This window comes from Aythya fuligula, chromosome 1 (genome assembly GCF_009819795.1).
Source record: "Aythya fuligula isolate bAytFul2 chromosome 1, bAytFul2.pri, whole genome shotgun sequence".
NCBI classification, from domain to species: Eukaryota; Metazoa; Chordata; class Aves; order Anseriformes; family Anatidae; genus Aythya; species Aythya fuligula.
The window spans coordinates 144,556,660-144,582,358 of NC_045559.1; the positions used below are offsets into that span (position 1 = coordinate 144,556,660).

General features: G+C 38.5%; 1 protein-coding gene across 3 annotated transcripts in view; it reads right to left on the reverse strand.

Moving 5' to 3' along the window:
- Positions 1 to 25,699, reverse strand: part of ATP11A (ATPase phospholipid transporting 11A) — a 124,087-nt gene that overhangs the window by 54,589 nt on the left and 43,799 nt on the right. For all 3 annotated transcript variants that reach the window (XM_032192820.1, XM_032192829.1, XM_032192830.1), the window contains exon 2: positions 11,009 to 11,131. In XM_032192820.1, coding sequence (XP_032048711.1) covers positions 11,009 to 11,131 — 123 coding nt within the window. The remainder of the gene's footprint in view (positions 1 to 11,008; positions 11,132 to 25,699) is intronic.

Sequence of the window (25,699 nt, forward strand, 5' to 3'; positions counted from 1 at the left end):
TGATAGTGATACAGACACACCAACAAATTATAAGTTAGCACACCACTAGAGCTGACTGCTGTGGTGATCTCACCAGCACTCTTCAATGGCTACCCACAGCAATAAAGCTCCGACTGGTTGGTTTTGTACCTCTGATGACTGTAGGCATAGATTGCAAGCCACAACAGAGGCATCCAAATAATTTATTTTTTCTTATTTCTCCATTATTAAAACACCAGATTTCTTCTTTAATGTCTGAAAACGATATGCATAAATCATATGTAGTGTAACGCAACTTGAACTTGTAATTCCAGTCATGGAAAGACAGGATTATGTCAATCACGGCTTGAGATGAACCTATTCAGAATTGGGTTTGTTGCCTTTTCATGCACACATAGAGGGAACACGCTAGGTTTATAATTAGAAGAATGTATCCCTGGACTGCAGAAATGATGTCAGATCTTTTACGCCACATTTTTGCTTCTCCAGTGTTCAGAAAACATCCTAAAAAGTGAAACAACTTAAGAGCAGGTTATCACGTGAAATCTTCCCAGAAGCATTACTATTGTAACTAAACAAAACTAGTGGCTAGGAAGAGGTTTAAAGAGGTTTCTAACCACTTCTTTGTTACCTCTGGCCACTACGGTTTGACAAACAGTTTAAACATACAAAATAGCTCCCTCTTGCAAAAATATAAACTCCACCGGGCCATGTAAAGCGTACTTTGAAGTGTCATCTTCAGTTACTTTATATCATGTAAATGATGGTATGTGAGAATGAAGTGATTATAGTAATTCTATATTTTCATCATTAGCTTTGATTAACTACAAAATTTTGTCTAATTGTAATGGATTTATTTCCTTATGAATCTTTGCTTGCAGAAAAGAACAAAATAGGTTTCAGTGAAAAACTGCTTGCATTCTTCTGGTTTGCAATAACTTTCTGCTTAAATGTGCTAGTGTTTAAACTAAAGATGTGCTGGCAGCATATTTTTGTGAGACAAGATATTTAAAACACCAGAAAGTCAAGTAAGTTATTTAAAACAATCTGTAAAAAAAGTTTGAATGTTCATCTTTATCCAAAGTATCTGATCTTCCTTATATTTCAACTTCCATCTAGTGCTTTCCCAGTGAAGCAGTGTTCTTTCCTGCAGCTTCATCCTTCCTCACCATCTCTCTTACCTCAATAAATATGAACATACTAGGAGCAGACCATTTTCAGAAAATCATAGAAAGGTTTGGGTTGGTCGGGACCCTTCAGGATCATCTAGTTCTAACCTCTCCATGCCATTGGCAGGGACACCTCCCACCAGACCAGGCTGCCCACAGCCCCATCCAGCCTGGCTTTGAACACCTCCAGGGATGAGGGATCCATAACTTCTCTGGGCAACCTGTTCCAGTGCCTCACCACCCTCAGCAATTAAGAATTTCTTCCTTATATCTAATCTAAACCCACCCTCTTTTAGTTTAAAGCCATTCCCCCTTGTCCTATCACTACACCCCCGACAAAGAGTTCCTCCCCAGCTTTCCTGTAGCCCCCTTTAGGTACTGGGAGGTCACAATGAAGTCTGCCTGTAGCCTTCTCTTCTCCAGGCTGAACATCCCCAGCTCTCTCAGCCTGTCTTCATGGAGGAGCTGCTTCAGCCCTCTGATCATCCTCGTGGTTGTGCTCTGAACTCACTCCAAGAGCTCTGTGTCCTTCTTGCGCTGGGGACCCCAGAACTGAATGCAGCACTCCTGGTGCGATCTTGTGGTACTGGAGCAGAGGGGAAGAATCACCTCCCTTACGCTGCTGGCAACGCTTCTGTTTTCCTCGAACCTCATAAATTTTTAGTATAATCCTTCATTATACTGGATTTCAGACATACGAAGTACACCTTTATTCTTCACAGAAGAAGTAACAAGTTTTGAAAGATTTTAGGCAAGAAAGAAAGATCGCTAAGATGCCTAGACACATCTCCCCCTTTCCTCACTCCCCAACCGCCTGTAGCTCAGACCAGGATCTACGAATTGAAGGTTAACATTTAACCACCACAATCACTCCCACGAGAAACTACAGAGCAACTGCCACTCAGAACAAGATCTCATGACTGTATTCAAGGCACTTTCTCTACTCTAGCAAGGCAGGAACAAAGTAAAAGCCTTTGAAGAAAAGATGTTAAATATGTTTTTAATATCTCAGATTGTGTGCAGGTAGAGAGCTAATACCACCTGATATCCTCTGATATTTTCTTGTCACACTTTCTGTAAACTCTGAAAAACATTGTGAAAAAAGGGTATACATAAAACTGTAATTTGCTTAATGGAAATAATGTATCCAAATAATTATGCCCTTGAAGCTTGTGAATTGGGGAAGGCTTAACTAAACTTTTTTAATAGCTGCATAAGAGAGATCAAAGGACATATGAATTTTGCATACAAGATGCAATATGTTAGACAGCAAGTAGTAGAGCTGTGTTCATCTCTACAATGAATAGATGCATCTCAAGCACTGAGCAAGGAACGTAAAATCAGTCTGTCTTAAGTCAAAAGAGCATAATTTCAGTAGATTTTCTTTCAATTTATTATTGTGATAGTACCTGCAGGGCTGATGCATTTCTGTAACTGCGTGCTTGGTGTCCTTATTCATACCTCAGCAGTATTCCCACCTACAGGCACCTGCCCCATCTTACCAACTCTTCTATCCTGTCACTTTGCTAATGCCTTGTTGGCTTCCAGCCTTGCTAGAGCCAGTCCCATGGATTCAAAAATATGAAATACGGTCCTCACAACAATGAACTGATTTAGTTTTAAACTTTGCATCTTGATCTTTTCATTTGATATCTCCACTTCAGATTTTTGGCTCACATCTCAAGCTTCTCTTTTCATCCTAAAACACAAAAACTTTCTTAAGTAAAGGTTTCTCGTGTAATTACTTGATATAAAATGCTGGAGCTGTAAAACAAAACAAAACAAAACAAAACAAAAAAAGCAGCACTCCATTTTGCATTATTGAATTCTATCAACATCTCGATTTTTTACAGTGTATTGTTTGTATTTGTTTTCCAATAGTCATTGTCTCCCTGCTAACCTACTCCGATCTCATATTCTGACACTCCTTTCCCTCAGTACTACTAGATATTTTTCACTGTTTTTTGTAGGTGCTTAGAACTATTCTGCCAAAAATTTTCCTGTGTTGCTTCAGTCCTGGTTTGCATACATCCTGCTGTGCTGAATTCTAAATCCTTCTGCAAAACAAGATCCACCTTCAGGAAAAATAAACTCAGGGAAGAACAGAAAAAAGCTAAACAATAATGCCTGTAGTCACTTCTACGTTTTAAATGTCTTTCTTTTAACAAATCCAGAAATCTGCACAAGACTTAAGCGTGATCATAGTAACTTCAGTATCGCTAATATATAGATTTTTATAATACCTATCAATTATCTGGAGATTATATATTCTTAAGCTGCCAGTTTACCAACTGGACACATGTATGTGTGCATATATATGCATATATAACTACATAAATATTACGTACATATACATACAGCTATCCTCCTTCAACAGTATAGATAAAAAGAACTGATCAAAGGTTTGACCATTTCTTTAAAATTAGTTTCATTTATATCAGTATTATTTTTTTAAACAATTTGTCAAAGCTTAATAGATCAGAGAATTGGTAGAGACAACTATAATAATAAGTGTGGAAGAAGAAAATCAAGTTAGCTGAAATCCTAAGCACTGAGTCCAGGCCCGTTTATCTCCAGAGACTTGCTTTTATAACTGTATCAGAAGTTTGCAGCAGAACTGATCCATGATATTTGATGTGCTAAATCAGTCTCATCTCTCTCCCTTCTTCAGACAAAAAGTTTCAGTCACCTATACTTACAAAAAGACTCGATAAAAATGGAATTGTGATATCCACAGAATTCTGAAAAGTACTTTGTGAGGCATAGAAAGCAACTCTGAATGAATATAGAACAAGCAGTTAGCTGTATTTTAGTAAAAGTATAAACTTGCACTTCATCTGCCCACTCTGTGACTCCATTAAGGGAGACACCCTTCTTTCTCCCCACCACATGATGTAAGGCAGGTTACATCACATCGATCACAGTAAACTCTGTTAAATGCAGGGCTTTTGTATGTGACTAAGAGTCACATGTATACTTGGAGTGCAAAAATGAAACTGATTTGGGGAAATCAGTTCAAATGGTTTGCACGCATTCAGGGTCTCTCAGGTCAAGGGTAGCAAGCATGCAGGGGAAGGCTCTAATGCCCAGTGAGGCGCACACAGATCATGACAGTCACAAATTTGATCTCTTTACTGTCAGACTAGAGAATGCAGGAGCGTGAATGGACAAACATTTTGTCATAAGGTTCCTTAAAAACAGTTACCAGTAACATAGGATTCCTACTACAAACCAAGAATTGTATCTTTCATAGATCTCTCTTAATTTAGCCAATTTCATCAGATTAATCAGATAAATCTGTATCTTCAGGAACTCCTCTGACAAACACATCCTCTAGCATCTGAACGATTATTCAATTACAGTTAAAAAAAAAAAAAAGGCTTACAGTAAGGATGACTGTCTAAAGATAAAAGTCTCAGAGAGCATTAGCAAAAGAGATGTGAAACTATGAGCACAAACAAGCTTCACTTTCTCATACGTAAAGTGAAGGGAATTACACCCATCCTCAAGCTTTCTTCCTTCTTCTCCCTTACCCCCTTACCCCCCCCTAAAGTACTGACTACATATTTGTATGAAAAACTTCACTCTGCCCCAGCAATGAGTAATAGATAGCTGGTAATCCTGGACTGAATCAGTGGGGTGACAAATGGCTTCTCTTGCAATACAAGAGGGTTGCAGGGAGCCACTATTCTGGAAATCCCACCCAGAAGAAGATCATGAAGATCCTGCAGCTCTTCCTAGTTCTCCCTAGGTATTGGGGGTTTTCCCTGAAGAAAACTGCATTATCACACATTCCATCCCATCACAGGCATTGCTGCCCATGAGCTGGCACCAGAGAGCGAGCCCACATTCATTTAGAAGGATGAGACTGACTGCAGATTGAGACCATTTACTCTTCTTTATTGCTGACAGCTCTTGCCCCACTCACCCTTAGGGACAGCTGGGCAAACCTTACTATTTAACTCTTGCAGCATCAAATCTGACCTTCTACATCAGCCAGCGTGGCTGTGAGCAAGTGCAGTGCCAGGGCACAAGGTAGAAGCTCTGCATTATGGCTGCTTTTAGAGCAGATCAATATGTCCACACTGAAAGGCACACAAAACTTCCCCTGCACCGGTACCTACCCACACACATTTCTCTCTGCCCCACAAGGCATGCTGTACAAATATTTGCACTTCACACAGATGACCATGCCAGTTCCCAGCGTGGGCTTGGGATGCTTTTTTGAATTTCAAATATCACTGCTCAGGGCTGTGTTTGAACTCCTCAACTTAGAGCTGCTGTGTCACGTCCCTGCAGAGGCCAGACAAATCCTCAGTTATGAAGTATGACCTTGGAGAGGTCTGGGACAGCCCGGGCTTCCTCGGGGTTCTAAGTAGCACTGTAGGGTGAAGGCATTTTAATATTTTAATAAGCTTCAGAATTAAGATTTCTTCCAACTATGGCAAAAAAAAAGGAGAAATTAGAGCCTTGCTGCCTCCAGTCTTTGTGGTTTAATAACATGATGCTGGAAGGAAGTGCTGCATGGAAGCAAGCATGAATGTCTGCTGGAAGAAGGCAACATTTCGACATCCTCTGAAACATGCCAGAGTTACTTAGCTTTATTTATCTATTAGTCACTGAGATCGAGATGACTCACAATTAATCAGATCAGCACTGAAAGTAGCTAAGCTTCTGCTTCCAATTTGATAGGACTCTCAACACGCAGCATTATCGTTTCAGGCGATTCTCATACAAATCAGCGTTTGGATCTGTATTTGAAGAGAAGCCCCAAGGAGGCATGCAAGCAACAGAAGAGATTTGTGAAACAAAAACGGGCGTATTCTGGTCAGTGAACACTGTCATAAAGCATTTCAAAGCAGGAGTTAGTAATAGTATTGTTTTGCCACCCAGAATTCACATTATTGCTTCCTTTTAAGAACCTACACAGGAAATAAAGCTATAGTACCAGGCTGCATTTCATAATTCCATATAATAATTTAAACTGGGTGAAATCTCTTTGCAAGGACAAGCTCTTCAAGTAACTGTTCGGCATCCACTGTAGAATCAATTTTGCATTTCAGTTGTAGCCTTGTCCCTCTACTTAAAGCACCGTCTTTCTGGAGGCTTAAGCTCCTCTGCTTCCAGTTAAGTGACAGAGGCACAAGTGTCTTTTGTAGCTGTAAAAACTTCACAAAACAGTAAAAGTTTGCCTTGGTGAACCTGTCTAACTGCAAAAATAGTATGGACTGATTCCCCACAAACTGAAAACAAGAATGAAAGTTATGTTAACATGGCTTCCAAACCCAAAGTTTTTATAAATCTCTGAGTGGTACAGAAAAAAAACAATTAGTCCTCCTACAGAGTCCCCACTATTCTTAAATTTGTCGGTTGTCTGACACACTGCAACGTCTGATCCTTCACTCAGGGATCACTCACTGTCTTGGCATCTCTGACATTTCTAGTTCTTGTGGTTCCTCCTTTAGGTTCTCTGCCTAACATGGTGAGCAGCTGCCATTAAACATGTTCTCAGAGAACTTCTTTAACACTGCACTCTCCAAGATTTTAGTTTTCTACACAACTTCTCCTCTGTTCAAGAAATACAAATATATTTATCCAATTAGTCTTTAGTTCACTGAATCAGCTAGAACTGAATTTGCAAATACCTACTTCATCTACAAATGAATGAGATTCCTGAAACACAGCAGTTCTATGAAAATACCACATCAACGTCAGGGAAAGGAAATTGAATGTTAAAAATTACTAACAAATGAAAAAATAAAGACTTACACCATTGTATAAACCCACAATTAGCCTATGCATTGAAAGCTCTGTGTACTTCACAATCTTAAAGCTCTACAGCTTGCTTGAGAAAAGGTACAGACAAATCTGAGCAAAGGCACAAACCAGCTTCCCTACAGGATTGCTGAACAGACCAAAATTATTCAGCTTGAAAAGGAATATTGCAAAAGACCATTAACAGAGTCAAGAAGATAAACAGTATAATGGCTGTTCACAGATTCAAGAACTTGTAGTCATCATATGAAATGAGGAAGTGGGAATTTCAAAATGAAGGTTTATAGTTTTATTTTGGTGAACACTTCTACAGTTTAACCGGGCGTTAACTACATATTCTGAAAATACATGGAGGTTCAAAATGCGCTGAAGAAATTCAGTCTAGAAATTCATTAAAAGCAATTAAATACAAAGTCATCACTTTTGGCTCACAAATGGCTAAATAACAGATCAGCAAATACTAACAGAGCGTGGTGAGGCCCTGGCACAGGTTGCCCAGAGAAGTTATGGATCCCTCATCCCTGGAGGTGTTCAAGGCCAGGCTGGATGGGGCTTTGGGCAGCCTGCTCTGGTGGGAGGTGTCCCTGCCCATGGCAGGGGGTGGAAATAGATGGTCTTTAAGGTCCCTTCCAACCCAAACCTTTCTGTGATACCAAGATTCTACTGAGGGCATGTATCACTCTGTGCTTACTTGTCCTTGCTTTCTTCCATAGGCGTCTACCCCTAGTGCTAGATGGGCCATTGGCAATTCTTACATCATTGTAAGAACTGGTCTGGCACATCCACGTGCTGCTACGTATGTAAAGATATCCTGTGAAGCTCACTGCCTGGGATACTCTGAGCACGACAGAAGTATGAGGTGTGGACCTTAAGCAAGATTCATATTAATTATTTTGTAATTTGTCGCTCTTTAGAAGTAAAAATGATAAAAACTTGATGTTATGCTGATTCAGAAGGAGGAAGAAGTTGATTTCCACCAAGTTCTTTTAGCTACTACTGCTATAAAATTTAACTTAATCTTTTTGAAAGTGTTAATAATCAGTAAATACTTTCAAAATGTGAAAACTTTTCAATGAAAAAAGCAAATAAGCTCCTGCCACTTCAATTACTTTTTTTTCCCCTCTCATGTGAAACATGAGGATCTTTCTACCAGCTGATATTTGGCCATGCTGCATCACTATCTTATGATAACTTCAATCAAGGACACACAACAGCTACATTAAAGGCTAACAGCCCCTGCAGGTAAAGTAGCAAAAAATAGAACATAAGAATCCGCCTTCCAGAGATCACTAACTTTGAACATAAGCCAACTACATGCACAAGCCAAAGGAGAAATTTTTGCTTCTTACTGTTTCAGCACAGCCTTTTTATAATACATCATTAAAAATCATAACTGAATTATAACGCATCAAACCAGAAGAGCATGTTTGCCTGCCCAAGGTCTGTTTAGATATAATTTTTCACCACCAGGAATACGCTGTTAAGCTGAGCATTAACCACATTTCACAGTGAGTCTGCAATATACAAGAAATATCCCTATGTACTGGAATCACATTATTATCTTGCTGACAACAGGAAGTTTACCTTTGAAGGAAGAGCTTTTGCCTTTCCTAGTTATTTTAAGCAGCTGCATTTATTCAGGACATTTGGACCTGGTGCTTAGGGCCAAGATTTAGTGGGTGACATTGGGAGTAGGGCAATGGTTGGACCAGATGTTCTTGGAGGTTTTTTTCAACCTTAATGATTCTGTGACTCTAGAGTAACACAGTACAATTGATGAGGTTTCTTCATGGTTTTGAGCAACCCTTTTTAGAAACTCCTTTTGATTTAACTTGGCAAAATCTGAACTTGGAAGTTCAGAGTTCCTCATCCTTGAAGAACAGTCATCTTCTTTCCTGTATAAGCATTAAAGTCCTATAAAACTGAAAGCTGAAAGTTACTGTCTATCTTACTGATGATGGACTACAGAAATATCCTTCATGGTTGAAGTAATATTATACAGAGTGCTTGTGTGCATGTATCTTTATTTTACTCTAACAACTATGAATTTACCATCATAATTTTGTATGTTTCATCATTTTTCAGAAAGGTTAAAGCCACATTTATTAGGCAACCCTGTGTAAGGTTTCTAACGGAGTGGATGACAAGGACAGAGTGAAAGGTTACGAGCTAGCTGGCTTACAGAACCAGAATCAATGCAAGCCAAGTCAGGGTAGTGCTTTACCCAGTCCGTCTGGGTAGGAACACGTGAATAATTGAGTTTACTTGGAAGAGACAGTGCAGGCAAGTTCTCATATAAAAACAACTGTCATTAAGCTGACCTTTCAGCAGTCTAAGGAACTGTAAAGGATTATAAAGGATTTATATAAATTATTCCCTCCTGAAATAATCACCACTGTTTACTTTTACAACGAAGACTTAGATTATTTGTTTAAAGTGCAACAATTTTAATAAACAAACAAAAGTTTGAGAAATATAGATAAATACTTCCACTGAAAAATTTTGTTTATGGAAAACCACTTATAGAAAGAGTAACTAAGAAGTCTAGCATTTCAAACATTTAACTGAACATGTTATATCCAAAAAAAAAAAAAAGTGAAATTTTTTTCTTGAACTAGTTGAAATCCTACATATTTAATAACGGCTGGCAAGGATCCTTAGCTCAACTGCGTGCTAAACTGTACTTCAAACCATACTGCAAAGCATGGTAACTTGAATCTTCCAATTTTACTATCAGAAAAGATGTCTGACATCTTTCAGAATGTAGCAGAATTTTTATATTTCAAAAAAATGTTGGCAGTAACTTACTGCTTTAATTATGCATATCCCAGATGACATGCAGGAGACAAAAAAATAAGCAAAGTGTCTCACAAGTACAAAGATCTGCAAAAACTGTGTTTAGCCTTCCATAATCTAAGAAGTAATACAAATTAATATATGGAGCACAGGATTTCACTCCACTTAGATTTTTTACTTCATTGCCTTTTGAATAGTCTATCTAATTAAAGAAGCCTAGACAATAAGCTGTTTGTCTAGGCATACTGTCTTTGAATGAAGTATAGTGAGAAGGTAGGAAAAACTGTAGTCAAGGAAAGCAGTAAAATACAAAATTTCATGCTAAGAAAAGAGACTGTTTGAGAGAAGTACAGGTTTTATTACAACTTTGCCATGTTAATGGAAGGTAAGTGTTCAGATCCATTGAGGTATGAGAGCCTTCAGCCCCTTGAGATTACAAAGCTGGTCTAGTAAGATTCTTAAAGTTATCCCGTGGACCTAAGCCACTGTTTAAACAGAATTTTTCCCAGTAGAAGAGCTATTTCATAACTGGGTTGCAGGTGGACATTCACGAAGATTAAGATTTGAGCACATGAAAAACATGAAGTTCTTGGGGAGTTCGCCATACAGAAACCTGCAAGTGTTCGGTTTTCGATGCCACTGGAGGAAAAGTCCTTTGCTAAAGCAATCCGGTCAGTATAAACCGGCAACTTAGATGTTCACAGAAAACTGCTGAAGCAGAAGGAGCAAATTTACTAGGTAGAGTGAGGGGCAACTGGAAAGTTTCTAAATGCATCACAAATACCAGGAATGATTCACTTAGGGATGGGTAACAATATCCTATGATTTCTAAATGTTTCTGTCAGTATGAGCTTTTGAAGGGAACAGCACTGTCATTGTGGAGATCACTTGCACTGATCATAGTATTTCTAGCACTTTGAAGTGGTGCTCTAGATTACCAAGGATGTGGCCATACCCTGGGAAGATGTTTTTTACTCCAGCATCACTCCAAATGAAAATGACTTGCTCACTCCTTTGTGAAAAAACACAGCATCATTCTAAGACTTTGCTACGTAAAACATTAAACATCAACACGAACAAGAATAAAATTACTCATCTAGAGGCAATCAGGCAATTAGTTTTTGTGGAAGAAATCTGAGACACCCTCATTTTACCTTTGCCAGTCATGGTATAGGAGAAATATACAGGAAGTATAGGAAGGAAACCTTGGGGGAAATAAATGAACACATGTACCATAACTGAAGCTGATTTATGTAAATGAGTTAAAGAATACTTTCACATTACAATACCTTTGATGAGACTATCCTGTTATCTGGAAATCTCTGTGGAATGTATGCTTCAGTGCCGGGAGGTGGTTCACGATGCCCCACATAAATAGTCCGACTGTCCACCCAATTCTCTTCTCCAGCACACTATGGGGAGAAAAAAGTCACGTCAGTTCACTTTGTATTTCTGCAGTAAGATGAGTCACAGACTGAATTAACTAATCAGGTGTTTAATCATCAGCGCACACACAGCCATCAACATGTGACCCCTTACTTACCTTACCCTTTATTTCTCTGTATAATCAAGACCACTAAAAGACAAATCTAAGCTGATGGTCAAAATTCTTTAAATGCATCAAATAACACTTTCCCCAAGGGAAAAAAAAATAGAATCCATGAAAATTGCTGTTCTTTTTAGTTTTATAACTGAACAAGGAAGAATGGTTTAAGATTCTCAAATTAGTTATTTACCAAGTGGTTGCTGCTCATTTTACCACTGATAAAAATAAAACTTCATGTGTTTTTATATGACAAGTACAATCTCATTTTTAACACTAGCCAGACATAATACGGTATTTTATCTGCAGAAAAAAAATGTTTTTGTTTCTAGAAAGAAGCCCTGTGTTCTCTGAAATACAAGCAATAGTGATTTCCTCAGACACACAGCAAGGTTAGGGAACCCTAGACTGCCAGGAAAGAACTCAGCTTGTCAGCTCAGATTCCTTGCTCTTTAATGAAAGCTGTGTCTGCAAGTAAAGAAAAGTGGATGAGAGAAATCTTCCTATTTCATTCGTGACTGACTCCAGGACTGTCCAGCTTCTCATGTCCAGCTTCTCGTGCTGCCCTGCCAGAAGCCAAGAGCACTGACCCAAACTGGCCCAAAGGGATATCCCATACCATATGGTGTCATGCTCAGCAATAAAATCTGGGGGAAAAGAAGAACGGCAGGGGGGTGGGATGATCAGAGTTATGATGTTTGTTTTCCCAAGTAAATGTTACACGTGATGGAGCCCCATGCTCCTGCGTAGACATTTGTCTCCCAACGGGAAATGGCAAATTAATTCCTTGTTTTGCTTTGCTGGCATGCAGCTTTTGCTTTATCTACTAAATTGTCTTTATGTCAACTCATGAGTTCTCACAATTTTACAAATGAGATGGAAGCTTCTTTTCTCCATCTACGACATCTTTGTCTATATAGTACATTGAATACTGCCCCAAAGTCTTCCTGAGCACTGGTGTTGCAAGTCTCTAAGGTTGACTGCTGCTTAACAAGCTACCATCAGGCAGTGACCAGGAGCAGCATAACCAAAGCACCACAGCCCAGAGCAGCAGGATGCAGCCACACAGGTCTTGATGATATGAGAGTTTCATTATATAGATACAGCCTCTTCCTTTCCAGTTAGCCTTGCTGCCAGTAGCTCTGGACACATGTACTTTACTAGTACAGACATGGCTGTTAAGTCTAAAATAAAATTTAAATCTCAAACTTAAATCTCAAACTTAACCAAAAATATACACACTAACAATTTCTTTCATTGGTTCACTTCTATGTGATTATTCCTCTGTAGTAAGTACAACACATGTGAAGAACAAAGTTTCAACATAAATTGCTTAAATGTATCTATAAAAATCTTCCAATACTTTAAAAACCTTGAGCAGCTATGCTTTTAAAGGTTACCTATGTGACATGAAATCGTTAATTATTCTTGCTGATGAAAGAAAACAAAGGTATTATGTTCAGAAGCGATCGAAGGCTGAAATTACAGAACTAAAGAAAAAATTCAAAGGTAAAAGTTTGCTTTTCTTATCTCCCTTAATATGCAAATTTTTATTTTACTTAATTTGAAAGAGCCACTTCAATAACATATGAATGCAGATTAAAGGAAGGAAAAATGGCAGCCATTCTTAAGAAATATCAGTGGCCTAGTTGCAGCTTGTGCTAAACTATCACTGATTTCAGTGATAGTTTCTTTTGCAGCATGGACCTGAAGTTAAAATGTGGGTTATTCTGGAAAAAGTACACTAATTTTCCAGCCAAACAACTCCCGGATCTCTAGCGTGGCTTGTCACAATACAAGCAGACCACCATACTAAAAGCTCAGACCACTCCTGCAGACGAGCCAGGATTCTTTTATCACGTCAGAATATCGCAGAAAGTAGTAAAGCAGTAAAGATGTTCCCATATTCCACCGTCCTTCTGTGCCAAGAACAAAACCCGGTATCTTTTATCATTTTATCGGATGACATTTTCACCTTTTTGGTACACTTGAACGTATAATGCACACAAGTGATTTACTGACTCGTGCCAAGCAGTGCTCCTGGAAATGCAAGAGTGTGAGATATTCCCAAGCAGTAGATCAAATTGTACAGTGTTGATTAATTTTTCATTAAGAAGGACATTCCAAACATCAAAGCAACACAAAGATTACTCCTAATACAGCTAAGTGCCTGACTGCATAGATGATTGCATAAAGGGCTAATGGGAATTCAATGCATGAATCTTTGAGCATCGAGAGTAAATCCTTCAGCTTCTCCTTCCTCCTACACAGGCCCAGCCTGACAATCTAAGTCAACCTGACAAAGGTATTCTTTTGAATACGCATTTATTTTTTTTAATTTCACAGGATAAGCTGATCTTTATCCTGACTTAGTTAAACCAATCTGCTGAGAAATTACTTCTCAAGCTAGGAAGCACAGAAGACAGAGCTCTTTAAACAGCTTTATCCTGCAATACTGTCAATTTTTAAAGGTTTCATGCCCCTGGAGTATTGTGTTATCACCCCACAAACTAGCTTGATGTCACAGCCCAGAATTGGCATCCCTAAAGAAGGACTCAATAGAATTTACTTTAAACAAGTGTATGAAAACCAAGACAAACTCTTCTATTAGCTTAACTGGATCTGGTTTTTATTTGGAAGTGATAAATTCACTGCAAAGTACAACAACACATCTAACTTAATTTTAGCTGTCTGCTAACTCAGAACATTTTTATTTTCCAACATGTTAACGGAGAATCAAAACCAAATGCGCTGTACTAACCCAATTCAGTAAGTTGGCAAAAACTTAAAAACTCCAACACACTCACAGTCCAAGTGCAAAGTTCATCAGGAAGGAAAGGCTATATTGTTCAGTGAGGTACCACAATATAATAGGGCAATACGAAAAGTAAAATGCAGTATTCAGTGAGAACACAAGGAAACTAACTCACTTTCACAAAGCAGAAAAGGAACAGCACTAAGTCACAAATGCCACGCTCTTAGAAATCAAACCACAACATTTTAATGTCTGGTAATGGTAACTTACAATGCCATACACTTTGAACTAACAATTCTTCTTACTTCTCAGATCCTACACATGAGATCATTTACTGAATGACACCAGGGTAATTCAAAGAAAGGAATTTGATACCACTGCCAGTACAATAAACTATATTTGCTTTTTTTTTTTTTTTTTTTTTTTTTTGAGTTCTATTACTTAAGCTTACTCAAGTCCATTAAGGATATGGGCAAGAAACCATAAATAAATCCTAGCATTATCTGCTTCTATTAATAGTATAAAGCTCAGTGTACTGAAACCAAGTTTCATTGGCACATCGGTGAAGAAGCATTACTTAGCTTTTATTCTTTCAAGCAGGGTCAGCAATGCAGAAAGCAAAGACCAGCAAAAGACTTTATGTAATGCTGAACAGAGACAGTTAACAGGATTATACCTTAATACGTGCACAAGTTCATACGAAAATACCAAATATTCACACAGCTTATCTCTGATTTAAAATAAATATATAAATCAATCTGAGACTAGCTTAAGATTCACCTTCATGCTCTTCTTACCTAAAAACAATCAAAACAAAACAAAAACAAAAACAAGCAATCTGATGGAGTCCAGCAGATTAACCAGTCAAGTTGTTCTTCATTTTTTACTTTAGTTCCTTCCACCTGAAAATCATTGTAGCTCATTAACTAAAATTGAACATACCAGGGTCATCAGTACTGTGGGTAGATCCTGGGAAGGTAACTGACCTTGAAAGATTCCAAATCTTCCAAGTATTTTTAGTAGAGATCTAACTTATGGTTCGGGAATCAATGGGAGCACTGAAGTACGTTTCCTGACTCTCCACATGAACTACTAATTTGGGTGTAATTGGAAGCAACAATCTTAGACTCAAAATTTCATTTGCTCCACTCTCCAAATAACGTAATCACAAACTCTACTAAAAAGTTAATAATGCATTAAGTAGAGCTGAAAACTCAGCTAAAAATTTCTGCTGGTCAGGCTGTACGTATGTTTTGTTGTACAACAGTCTCTCCTACTTTTTTGCTAAATGCCTTCTCAGAGCCATAAACAGACTACACAGTAAGTACAGATTTGCTGGCAATGAGTTCTCCACATCAGTTGTAACCTTGTGGATCCAGGCTGTAAGTCAAAGTTCTTTCATACAAATACTTCGTGTTCAAGGAGGCAGGCTTGGCAAATGCCTGGGTGCTTCAGCAAAACACTATTTGATCTCCATAAAACAATTAACACCATTGTTAAAACTGCACAACAAACAAAGCTGTTCATCACTTTAGGGTATTACGGTAACAGATACTGATAAGCTATTATCATTTAATCTACATGAATAGTGGCACGCAGTCGAAGAAATCTTTCACAGGTAGAATATCACAGAATCACAGAATTTTCTAGGTTGGAAGAGACCTCAAGATCATCGAGTCCAACCTCTGACCTAACGCTAGCAGTCCCCACTAAACCATTTCCCTAAGCTCTACATCTAAACGTCTTTTGAAGATTTCCAGGGATGGTGACTCCACCACTTCCCTGGGCAGCCTGTTCCAGTGCCTCACAACCCTTTCAGTGAAGAAGTTCTTCCTAAGATCCAACCTAAAACTCCCCTGGCTCAACTTAAGCCCATTCCCCCTCGTCCTGTCACCAGGCACGTGGGAGAACAGGCCAACCCCCACCTCGCTACAGCCTCCCTTGAGGTACCCATAGAGAGCGATAAGGTCGCCCCTGAGCCTCCTCTCTACCTGGATACATTACAACAGGTCTCCACTGCCAAAATGCCCTCAGCTTCCAATTTTTCATTTGGTGGAGGGAAACAACAATTTCAGGATCTCAGAAAGATGTAACTCTGAAGTGGAAAAAAACTCACTTCTATTTTCTGAAGTGTGCTGACTTCCTTATTGTACCCTAATCACCAAACCATGAGATCATACAAGCTCACCTGTGCCTGGATTTTTAAGTGTCCCAAGTACCTGCTCTTTTACACTTCACTCAGCAGCACTCTGTAGGTAAATGTCAGCCGTCGCCCTGTGCAAACAACAGTGCAGCATGCAAATTTTCACCCAACCGTCCCAGACCTGATGAAATCCACAGCATTTTAAAGGCAGATCTGATCTATAAATCATAAAAAGCATAATCCCTCTGAACATTACAAAGCAGACTATTTCTAATGAAAAGTCTTCACATTTCCTCCAATTGCTAGCCAGTGAAGGAGAAGCAAAATTGCACACTTGATAAAATCACATGAATTTACACACAATTCTTGGTGGAAATACAGAGTGAAATTCTTGTCCACTTAAAGGACACTAGTAAGATTTTAAATGCTAGGCAAACACACCAAGACTTACATGGAGTATTTGAATTAAGTTTTGTTCATATGGCAGTGGCAGGAGCAAACTCAGAATGAAGAATAAATGCGACTTTAAAAGCTGCTAAGATTGTTTACACTTGTTTTGTAAGAATACATGAAGGCACATAAAGTAATTCAAATATATAGTTATCAGTTGATTTCCCTATAAACTTTTATAATCTGAAAAACGACTGCCTCAAGATTAGGTACAATAAACAAAGTGAATTGCTTCATGCAGTTGTAAGCCATAGGAACACATGCCATTAAACCACTAATTTAATGGAGAACTAAAGCACAGCTCTTCAGAGGCAACCACTAAAAAAAACGCTAACAAAACCCACAGAACAATGCCCATCCCCCCAAAAAACTCCTTGTGTGGCATTAGGAAAATCCCATGATTTAATTAACACATTTCCTAAGGGAGATGTCACAGTCACGGGATCTGCTGTTTTGTACTGTTGCTACAGAACATTTCCAGGCGCATTTCTTTTTAGCAAGTGCAGTTTAAACCCTCGTATGGTGATTTTCATCGGAAATGGTACTTGGAAATAAAGCTCTCCCAAATACAACTACCTGCAAATCCCACAGTGTTGGGCATAAGTCTATGTGGAGGGAGAACTAAAACAAACAAACAAAAACAAACGAAAAAACATTCCTTGACTTTAATGAGGTTATTTTATATAGGAATCTCAGGTAAGGGATGTGATAAGAAGCAAAGTCTGGTATACCTTAACTATACAAAATGATTTTAAGCCCACCAGTGCATTTTCTGACCAACCCCTGCCTATACCACTTGTTGGATCCTGCTTTTCTGATCCTTCTTTCCAGTATGGACACCTATTATTGTCTGCACGGTTTCTTGTGCATGCAGGCAGGTGGGGAAATGGCTCCATAAAGCACTGTGACACCGCCTGAACTTTGAAAGAAGAAGCACAGAAATATGATGGAATCATGAAAATTTTGGTAACACACTAGTTGGAACAAATGTTCTGACACCAAAGCAGATATTCAAGTTTCTGTAAAATATGACCTTTTCTGAACACGTTCTTAATGTAGATTTACTTCCACACCATGCCTCCTAAGCTCCGTACTCAGAACAATAGTGCTCTGTATATGTGCCATGATTTGGGGATAACTATTTTAGAGCATCAGCTTGCATGTTGATATTTTAATATAGCACTTAGTAGACAGTCCTGTTCTCCTTTCTGATCTGCAGTTTAGTATGTCACAATTAGCTGAATTCCATCTCATCTATACTTGACAGATGATGTGATGACAGCACAGATCACAACACAGTGATCTGTGTTCCTCTTAAAATTTACAGTAATTCTTGTTTCAAATACATAAAAACTAATCTAAGTTATTCAAGCAAGATTAAGAGCTTTCGCAAATGATGAACTTAAACTCCAAATTTTGTTGACGTGCTGGCCCATTAGTTGTAGCTATTTGTGGTGCTTGCAATAAAACTTTCCCTGTTTCCATAAAAAGTAGCAACAAAAGCAATACGGACAGTCCGACAGAAGTCTTGCTGTTCCTTTTACACGTCATCTTCAGGTTTCAAGGCATCACTGGAATGATGGCAAAAGCTAGATCTGTAAAATATGTGAATTAGTGGACAGCTGGGCAAAAAATGCTTTCAATTCCTTTCTTTTCCTTTCTCCCACTGTTACATTTCTGAAACATCTTGCTCCTTGCTGTCCCTGTATCAACAAGATACAGTGGCAAAGAGACACTGTGCCTCCTCCTCCTGCGTCTCCCTGGCCCCAGCCAGGAAGAACTGCTACATGGAAATCCTTTCAAGAGTGTCTCACAATTAGAAAGGCAAATGAGAAACGAACTACACTAAGCAGAGCTGATAAGAGAAGCTAGAAAGGAAAGTGTCACGAGACACACAATACTTGGTGGCCTTGGCACTTTAATTATGAATCAACTTTACATCTAAGCATCTCCACAGCAACAAATTCAGGTTTGTGCAGAAATTCTGCAGCTTCTTTGGTGCAATCAGAAGCTACAAAACAACAAGAACAATTTTGTTTCTTGCAAGGCAACTAAAGAGCACTAAGATTTGCATGCCCTGCCAACCACACTCGGTATCTGTAAAGACACTTTTAAAGAGAGATTCTTAAAGAGAACACTTTACAGATATTTCAGAATGCAGGTTATTTTACCCTCATAGTTGCCAGGAAATAATTTTCTTTTCAGTAATTCATCAAGAAACATTTGAGTGGAATCAAAAATTTAAGTCAGAAAGTGAACCGAAGCATACAGATTCTTGGGAAACAGCAGGACAGAGAGAGGCAAGGAGCAGTTTTTTACTTATTTTTAAATAAATGAAAACAAAATCCACAGATACAAACTATTTTCTTTTACATGAAGACAATAAATGAATGAGGGGAAAAAAAAAAAAAAAGAAAAAAAGAAAGAAAAGAAAAGAAAAAAAAAAACACCTTGAGCAAAAATACCTGCTATAAACCTTTTCAAAAGCACAAATTAATGCACACTAGGATGGTATTGATGAGATAGACACAACTAAAAGCCATTAAGTGGTGTTCTTAGAGGAGCTTCAGGTTATTCAAGGGGGAAATACTCTAAAGTACGGTTTAAATTTAGAGCAGTAAGTTACTCTACCATCACCCTTCACTTGGTCATGATCAGAGCTGGCCAGAGCGCCAAAATCCTCTGCAAGGACTTGAGCAAACAGTGAACCTGACATTCAGTTTTATTTGCCAGTCTTCTGTTCAAACACTCATGGAAGTGCCGCTCTCCTTTAAGCAGTCACAAGAGGAAACTCTGCATTTTCATCTAATACCTGTCCTACCTATAACATGATGATAGCTTTGGCAGACTCTCAGGTCAAAATCTTGCTATGACTACACCTAAATAAAAAAATGAATTGCCAGAGATCTGGCTTGGATTCCAGAGCAAAGCCCATATCTTTCAGTATTATTTATTAGACATTCAGTATAAGAGATACGTAGGACTTACAATTTGGACTTTATGATCCTTGTGGTCCATTCCAACTCTGGCAAGTGTTTCTGCAATTCTGCAAAAAGCATCTCATCTAAGCTAGCCAGCTCCCTAATTGTGCAGGTGAGCTATGAACAAGAAAGCCAACTATTGTACTCCTCTGCAGTCAACTGTCAAAGCAGCTAAGCAGGAAACAGCTGTATTAATTTCCGCCAGAGAAATATAAAGCAAGTTTGTCCCTATGAAAATTAGCTTCCTCTTTCTTTGTACACCAGACATGAACTTTCAGTCACCCCAGAAGCCTTTCAAGATTTTGTCGCCACTTGAGACCAGGAGCTTGGATGCTTCACACACTGTGGTTACTGCTTTGTAAACGCAGTTCTATCTAAATCATTATCAGAATTCAGCTTATGACCAGTTTGGAAACAGCACTTCGTTAGCAGGAATTAAATTATATACATTTCAAGGATTACAGGTGTCTGGAACAAATACCAAAACACAGTGTTCTTATCACAGTCTGCACCACGTATGCAAAGTTGAATTTACAAAAAAACTAAGTTGTTGAAGGCTTACTCTGTTGGCAAAGTTGTCTTTTTTATTTTTTTTTTTCTCCCAAATATTGTTTGTTGCAAGATACCACTACAAAGGGCCTTTCAGGGGAATATTTACCTGCATTTCAATTTATCAGTGCATGTTTATCTGAGCTGCAACCTCATCAGAGCCAAATTTCCAAAGAAAAATGGAAGAGAAAAAGCATTGTATGGATGCAGAAAGCAGAACAACTAATGTAGTTAGTACATGCTAGTTTTCCACCCCTGTATGGGAAAACCTAAAGTCTTTGTCAAAACATAACACACAAACTACTATAACTATGTTTAAAATGAAGATCCTACTCAGTTTAAACCAGTGCCAAACTTTACTGCCTCTAAATAGGGCCAGACTGCGCTGGCCTGCATACTACTCACAGAAATAAATAGGTAAGACACAAATGACATTTCCCTGCATTACTGCTATGTTTATCAACAGCCTGGAAACCTTGGCATTAGTCAAAATGACAATATGAATAGCCAGATTTCTACCACAGTATTTTCTATATTCCCCTGTGGTGTAAACTGCAAATTATTTACCTCACTTTCTCTTACATGTAATTGCTTTTGCGAGCCATTAGAAGTTGCATCATAAACTCAGCGTAACTTCATTTTGAACAAACATACCTCAAGAAGAGCTTGGCTATTCAGCATGACAAATGGTTAATCATTTAACATCAGAAGCTACTTCATACTTTCCTTTATTGCCTTACTTTTTACTGGGCACCAGCACCAAATCCCATGTTAGGTAAATTTTAGTTTGGTGACCACCACCACAGAGACATGGTGTACTTGGATATGAGAAAGGACCCTAAATACAGGTGGTTAGAAAGGTGACTAAAACATTTTTTGAAGCTATCTGAGCTTCAACAAGCTTGAAAGTCTTACAGTTATCCAATCGCACTCCAGTACAACTGTAGCACACTAAGAAAGTATAAAACATCACTTGTTTTAACACTGCAAAACAATGCCATTAGTTTTACCTACCATCATATAGATGCTACAGAAGAAATAATACCCTGTTCAATCCCTATGCATAATTGTGATGATCTTTCAAATTTTCTAAAATTAGCAGGCATCGGGATAATAAATCTGACCAGATAAAGGCTTTAAAAAAGTTCTTCTTTTTCCATCAGTAACTTACAAAACGGCATGGAGAACACTCAGCACCTCTGGGTGTTCACATCAGGATCATGAATAAACCTACTCATAATACGCTAAAAGCTTTGACACCAACAATCACAAGATTTTTCAAATACTTTGTTTTCACTGCACTTGAGGAACGTGAATTCCGCTAAGACTAAATATTACTTGGCAGTTTCTTTGACGCACCGAGCTGTTAAATATTTACTTCTACTCTCAAAGAACAGAGTTGAGGATTTGTAACCGAACAATATGTACAATAAGTACAATAAAGATTTCACAACTTATTTCATTTACAAACGTCAAACGTTTTTAGGCATTGGAATGGGCTGCCCAAGGACATGGTAGAGTCCCCATCCCTGGAGGTCTTTAGAGACGTTTAGATGTTGAACTTAGTGATATGGTTTAGTGGAGGACTTGTTAGGGTTAGGTCAAAGTTTGGACTTGATGATCTTGAGGTCTGTTCTAACCTAGACAATTCTGTGATTCCGTGAAAAGATTTATTTCAAGAACCAAATTCCACTGTAACTAGTCAAATATTTCTAAAAAAGTGAACTACTGCTTTTACTATTTTAAGCTAGATGTTCATACAAAATGAGTATTTTATATTCCAGCTTTTTTTTTTTTTTCCATATATATTTTCAGCAAAATTTCAAAAGATTAGTCTACAACACAAAATTAAAAAAAATAATAAGTTGAGTAACAAGGAACTAGTGCCAATCATTTAATAGTCAAACCCATGGAAAGGAAATTCAGTAACTGAACTTAAGTAGGCTCTGAGAAACCAGTTCCTAACTGATCAGCGAACATTACAAGACATCAAGACAGGACACAGAAAATAAAGGATAGACATTGTTTTGAGCAACTTAAACAGTGCAGTGCAGACTGGGTGAAGTTTAAATCAAAGACCATTAATAACTCACATAGGGAACTTCTGCTATAATAACAGTGAGGAAAGCTTAAGCAAAACGCTTCTCCAACACGGATTTGGTGACCTACAAGGTACTGGAAGTTGATTCACAATGACTGGTTGATCTAAGTAGATAAACCATACTTACAGAATACTGTCTATTAGCAGAACACTGCTAATAAAAGCATTAATGGTAGCCAAGAAATTCATAACGAGATCAACATGGTATGCAACACACCTGAAGCCAATTCTCAGTTTACTCAGTCCTTTGTCCATGACCATCTCCTGAGCAAAAGTATGGAAGTGCAGCCAGGATGACATAAGGTTGCCAATAAAAATTCTACCAAACACTGAAAAACTGCTATAAAGACCAGAGATTCCCAAACTTAATGCCAAATTGCAGCATTCATTTTTAATGCATGCAGGTGTAGAACATTGATTTATTCGCAAATGTTTTCGTCTTTCACTCTGAAGATACTTCCCCCAAATCTGAGGTACTACCAATTATTACAGTATTAAAAGACAATGAACACATTTATCACTCTTCCTAAACTGATTTTGTAAATTGAAACACAACTTTTGAAACACAACTTTTCTTAGTTGTGGGAAAGAAAGGAAAAACTAAACTGCTTGAAAATTAAAGCTTGGCCTGAGTTTTAGAACTGACCACCCGCATGTCTAATATTGACAACGAGTACACAGTAAAAAACAGGACCAACAGGGAAATGGAACTAAATTTTTAACCTGGAGCCAACTTTTACTGAAGTGCTAAGAACTGAACTGGATGATGGGACAGAGCACACCCTCAGCAAGCTGACAGATGGTAGAAGTGCTTGATGCAGCGGATAGTTCAGCTGCTGTTCAGAGGGACTTCAACATGACAGAGAAATGGGCCCACAGGAACATTGCAACATTCAGCAAAGGGAAATGCAAAGTCCTGCAGCTGGGGATGAAAAATCCCATGCTTCAGAGCAGGCTGGGTCTGACCTGCTGGTAAACTTTGCAGGAAAAGATGTGAGGGGTCCTCATGGACACCAAACTGAGCATGAGGCAGCAATGTGCCCCTGTGGCAAAGGTGGGCAACAGCCTCCCCTCAAACACTGGAACAGCCTAGAGCAGCTCAGGAGTCTCCATCCTTGGAGATGCTCAAAACCCTCCTAGACAAAGCCCCAAGCAGCCTGCTCTAGCTAACCCTGCTTCAAGCAGGAAGGTTTCACTAGACATGCTCCGGAGGTCCAGTCCTGGAGCCAACAGACAGTCCTGGACCACGGACAGAAATTCAAAGCTTAAAGGGCAAGTCCATCCTAGAGGCTATAAGATAAATGACTATTTTAGTAAAAAGTGTGGCTACTTCCCACTTGAAAATGCAAGTCACACACTGCAGCATTTATCTATCGCTCAGCATGCAAGCTCCTAAATAATACCATAAGACTGATGTCAATATAATTGAAGAACATGGGAAACGTGCTTTTGAACGCTTTTGATGCTTCCTGTGTTTTATTCATCCATGAAAGAAAAAATGTCTGTATTCAACTTGAATATATCCAAACTCTTCTGTGTCCTTCATGCAGGAAAGCCAAGATATTTTTAAAGACTTTTCTATCAAGTCTAAAACTGTACTGTACATTGAGATTAATATATTCTGAGCTGCAATGATTTTGACAATAAAGGCAAAGGAGGTTGTGTAGCTTTGTCTGGGATGAGACGATAGGTATAATCTCAACCTCCACATGTCTGCCATTCAGTGATGCAGAAAAGGTTAAACAACCTTTTGATGTTGCAACCTTTTGAGGTTTCTATTCAGCAGTAAAAGCTTACATAAAGCACAGGAGAAAGCACCTATTCTAGGCTTTGATTTACTGCTGTCACTTCTCTGATGTGGGAGGGGTGGAGGTGAGTACTTACAATACATCACCCTCCAAAAAAACCTTGTGATTACATGTTCTCCTTGCCATAAAACCTCCCTAGGGGCTGTAGCAATCTAAAATTTCCCCCTTTTCGCCCCAGATAAATTTATATTTCCCACAACAGTCACATCTGGAAAGAACTAATGAACTACTCCCTAAAGTTTCTCAGGCTTTGGAGGCCAGTGTTTCCATCTGCCATCGCTTCCCTTAGTCAACAACAGGAAAAACACTAAACACATCTCAGTAGAAGACCACAAAGAAAGCCAACCTTAGCTAAGAGTATCTTACAGAAGGATGGCAGTCTCCCATAGCCCACATATTAGGAACCCCTACCATAAGTAACTCCCCACAGTACAAAGTACATACCAGCAGGAAACGTGCTTCTTTAGTGCACCTGAAAAGCACACACATCCTTGAGGATGTTGTAGGACTCGCAGGCCCTTAAAGAACCAAGCTGAGAGCATCAGGCTTACGGATTTTCTCTGACTGATGATCTTAAGGAAAAAACAAATCAGCTTGAAACAGAAGGAGAATACTTGAGAAGTGTTACTTCAACTGAACAAGCATCAAAACCATCAACATCTTTAGTATTATCTATTTTAATCTGCTGTACATGGCAAACTACAGAACATACAAATTGCAACAGACAGTCACAAAAACAGAAAAATAACCAATTTTATATACTTTTTCCTTCAGCAACATTTGACAGCACTTAAAATGTATACATGTACTTCGGAAACAGAGTCATTACATCAGCAGTGAAAATATTTAAGATTTTTTCCTTTCTTAGTGTTATCTTTTTGAAAGGAGTCCAGTAGACAGATTTGCTTTTTAAAAATTTAACTTCTCTGCTCAATACAACTCACCTATTCCCGGAAAGGAGTGGTGTGCACTCCCCCCCCTCAGCCTGTCTCTTGACCAGGAATTCCTGGAACCAGGCCAGGGAACAGAAAACAGAATTGCTAATGCTCAGGTGCTGCAAAACTGGGCCAGAAAATGCAATAAGGAATTTTAAGCTAGCTTCTCATGCTTTTATTTATTTATTTATTTACTTATTTATTTATTTATTTATTTTTATGTTCCTACATCCAGGAAATAAATGAGCATAAAAACTAAAGCGAGCATCAAATACTGTTACTATACTGCAACATATATTCCAAATAATGCTTGTTTAGAAAATACATGGCCATAACAATTACGTGCTGAGTCCTGCCTTAAGACTTCAAAAAAAAAAAAATTCAAAACCAAAGACAAAGCCCAAGCTAAGTCAGAAACCAATGTTCTGTACAAGTTTAAAAAACAAAAAATAACCAAGATAACCAAAAATTCTACTGCAGTCCTATCACAAACATGCAATCAGAATGCAAGCAGCATACTTGGCTTCTGCACAGAAATTATACAATCAGTTTTGTAAAATCTGTATGTTTCCAAATAGTTTTGACTACATGCTGCACAATTCACAACAAGCATCCCGCAGGCAGGATCAGCCACCCTGAAGGCAGAGAAGATGAAGCAAGATACCAAACTGCCAGTGCCAAAAATAAAATTTCAGGTGACAGCCCAAGGAGTATT